The following is a 3,659-nucleotide window of genomic DNA, read 5'->3' on the forward strand; positions in this document are numbered from 1 at the left end:
TCTCTTACTCTCAGTAGTTTAAAGCCTCCGGAGGCTTAGTGATAAGTCTGAGAGCTTATAACGCCAAAAATTTCGATACCCGCATTTAGCCTATTGCGTAGCTTTTTGCTTAACAACAAACAAACAAATCATAGTTTTTTATTGTGAATGAGAAACGAACCTCTAGTTAAACACTTTTTCGAAAAAAGTCTTAATCATGGAAGACAAAAAATTCACGGCAAATTAACAAATATCCTATTTTTTATTAAAATATTTAAAAATCTTATGTCTTAATATCCATAGTTTCTGCACTGTTTTAAAAAGTTCTTTGACGGGAAGTTCACGTTAATTATTAGGGCTGCTATTGAGTGTTCTCTCTACTATAACCTGTTCATAAACTGCTCATGTCTCGAGCAATTATGAGTTATACCTAGTGTACCGTTTGCAACTTATATTTTATAAAGTGTTAACTTTTATTTTGTAGAAATTAGTAAGCGCGAAATACCATTTGTAAATGCTACTGCTTCACGTAAGTTCATGCATTCTAAAATTTATTTTAAGGATTTTACTGTTTCGAAACGGATGATAATAAGAAGCTGAATTAATTAAGTACTCCGCGCTTTGAAGATGTGTATTCTGTATCCAACTCGTGGGAAAAAAAAAACAATGCTAGATTTATTTCTAGTTTTCACCATTTTACGACATAACCTGTTCTAGAACAAAAAGTTAAAACTTAAATTTTTGATAAGTCGTTGTCTTTCACGAATCTATAGCAATTACGAAACAATATATATATATATATATACACATATTTTAAAGCAGCTTTCTTAGAAAGATAACGGTTAAAGCTTCATGCCACATTTTTGGATATCTATTTAAAATCTCGATCGACAAACAGACTGCAACTGTCTGTTTGTTTGTTAAATTTTGCGCTAAGCTACTCGAGGACTATCTGCACTAGTAGTCTAATCATATAGGCTAGAGCGAAGACAGTTAGTCAACATCATCCACTGCCAATTCTTGGAACACTCTTGACCAACAAATAGTGGGATTAACCGTCACTTTATAGTGTCCCCACTACTGAACGGACAAACATGTTCTATGACGGGAATAGCTGTGATTTCTGTTAATTTTGTTGGCACGAGATTCATCAGTCGATTATTTATGTATTGCATTATTTGTGCTTCAATTTCTCGTGTTTTATCAACCAAACAGATTTCATAAAACAAAAATCGAAGTGTTTTATAACATTGTTTAAAACTGTGGAGATGTTTCAGTTACACCAGGATATCAGAGATGTACAAGATTTGACAGGTTACGTCATACAAAGTGTCAAACATTCAAATCATTACCAAAAGGACAATTTGATACCTTAAACAAGTTACATTTAATGATAATCCGATGCTAAGCAAATGTTTACCAATTCTACGTTTCGATTTTTTATTTACTCAACTTACAGAAAAGTTATGTATTCTGACGTACTCATCGAGAACTGTACACACGTATATGACGTACTCATCGAGAACTACACACAAATATGACGTACTCATCGAGAACTGTACACACGTATATGACGTACTCATCGAGAACTGTACACACGTATATGACGTACTCATCAAGAACTGTACACACAAATATATGCTGTTTGAAAGTAGAGCAATTTACCACATAAATTTGTTCATGTAAAAATTAGCAAACAGCTCTGTAATTAGACATGCCTATCTTGAAACACATAAATAACTTTCACATCACATGTGTCTTTGAAAGTGGACTTCCGGACTAAGATTTTTTTCAAGAATCGTTTCTTCTCATTCTCTAAAATAGGATAATTTGTAAGCCATGCGCTTTGTAGAACAAATATGGCCCTTCAGTCTAAATATATCTCCTCGGCATGTGCTCTGTGGAGCTACGTAAATATTTAGAAATGTTCGCCGATCGACCTGAACAAATAAAACTCACCTGATAAAAGCATACCGGTTAAAAGATACTTTTATGAAATAATAATAAAGAAATAGCTAAACAAATATAACATTGTAATTTCCTTTATATGTTGGGTTTTGATTGTAATCATAAAAAAAAATGTATGTATACGTTGATAACAGCTGAGTTAAAGCTATTCACTTTGTTTGCATATATTAAATATACTTAAGTATGTGTATGGAATTCTTTGTTTCTTATCTGATATGAAATCTGCCGTTTACTATTTTTGAAATTCTGCTGTATTTTCCTTCTTTCTTTTAGTTTTTCCTTTCTTCATTTTATATCTTTGATTTTTGTCCTTTTTCTCTTCAACATTTTGCTTGCTTATTTTCTTCATCTTTATGTATATATAGTTTAATGTATATATGTATATATGATATCTTACCAACAGATACCAAAATTTGTAACTTTTAAAAGCAATTATCAACGAAATTCTTTGGAAATTTGAGGTTTCTATAGCATTAGAATGTGATGTTAATTTTGTTACTCTTCTACTTTGTTATTTATCAGGAATCTTTCTCGTCGCTTAAATCCAAGGGACTACTAGAGGGCGCAGAGGGTTATGTTATTGTCTACTCAATCACCGACAAACGGAGCTTTGTAAAAGCACGGGAACTTGTAAAACTGATAAAAGAAGATTTCGGGGAAGGAGAACAAACACCAGTGGCTTTAATAGGGAACAAAGAAGATCTTGTCCACTACAGGTTTGTGGCTAGCAATATTTCACACATATTTTGTACAGGGTGTCTTGAAATTATGTTAACAAATTTATTAACATTTATTTCTGAATGTGCGAAACAATAAACCACACGACGTCCGTTCTTCGTGTGTATCGTTGCGCAACTGGCAACAAAATTAACACACTAAAGCATTAAATATTTTTCATGACTGTGATGACGTTTAGCAACAATTGAGAACTGATATTTCAATTCCCCGAACATATTTGCTGCCCCCCCCAGTGGCACAGCGGTATGTCTGCGGACTTACAACGCTAGAATCCGGGTTGCGATACCCGTGGTGGGCAGAGCACAGATAGCCCATTGTGTAGCTTTGTGCTTAATTACAAACAAACAAACATATTTGCTATAATCAAAAAATGGGAAGGTGGACTACAACGAGAAAAATTAGAAATTAGGTTACAACTCATTAAAACTAACCATACACATAATAGTGGATTAATTCATAGGCCGCCTGGGCCTTAGGTTCTGCCGGTAACCTAAGTAAACAAGTTATGGTTCATAAAGCTAGCAGAATAGAGGCAAGAGTGGGTGATTATTATTATTCCCAAATATTACTCGGGCCTAGGTCTCCACTAAACCTAAATCCGGCCCTACATACACAATACTCTTTAAACGGGATACCATTATGTAGGTTATAACCGAAGGAAGTGAACACCCACCCCTTCTATATAGATCTTGCCTAAAACAGGTATCACTATCATTGAAAATAAAAGAAATGGTATTTTTTATTTAAAGGCATGATAGCTTGTAGTTCAATGTATACATGCATTACTTAACCAAATCTTTTACCTGATTAACAGAGCACAAATTACAGTATTTTTACATATAGACCTATTCCAGTATTTTAAAAAAGGCCCGTCATGGCCAGGTGGTTAGGGCGCTAAACTCGCAATCAGAGGGTCGCGGGTTCGAATCCCCGTCACACCAAACATGCTCGCCCTTTCAGCTGTGGGGGCGTTA

At 34.3% G+C, this 3,659-nt stretch overlaps 1 protein-coding gene across 1 annotated transcript in view; it reads left to right on the forward strand.

Moving 5' to 3' along the window:
* LOC111085690 (ras-related and estrogen-regulated growth inhibitor-like) overlaps positions 1-3,659 on the forward strand; it is a 38,914-nt gene that overhangs the window by 26,538 nt on the left and 8,717 nt on the right. The window contains exon 4 of the mRNA XM_022385497.1: positions 2,470-2,663. Coding sequence (XP_022241205.1) covers positions 2,470-2,663 — 194 coding nt within the window. The remainder of the gene's footprint in view (positions 1-2,469; positions 2,664-3,659) is intronic.

This window comes from Limulus polyphemus, unplaced genomic scaffold, assembly GCF_000517525.1.
Source record: "Limulus polyphemus unplaced genomic scaffold, Limulus_polyphemus-2.1.2 Scaffold556, whole genome shotgun sequence".
In the NCBI taxonomy this organism is placed as follows: domain Eukaryota; kingdom Metazoa; phylum Arthropoda; class Merostomata; order Xiphosura; family Limulidae; genus Limulus; species Limulus polyphemus.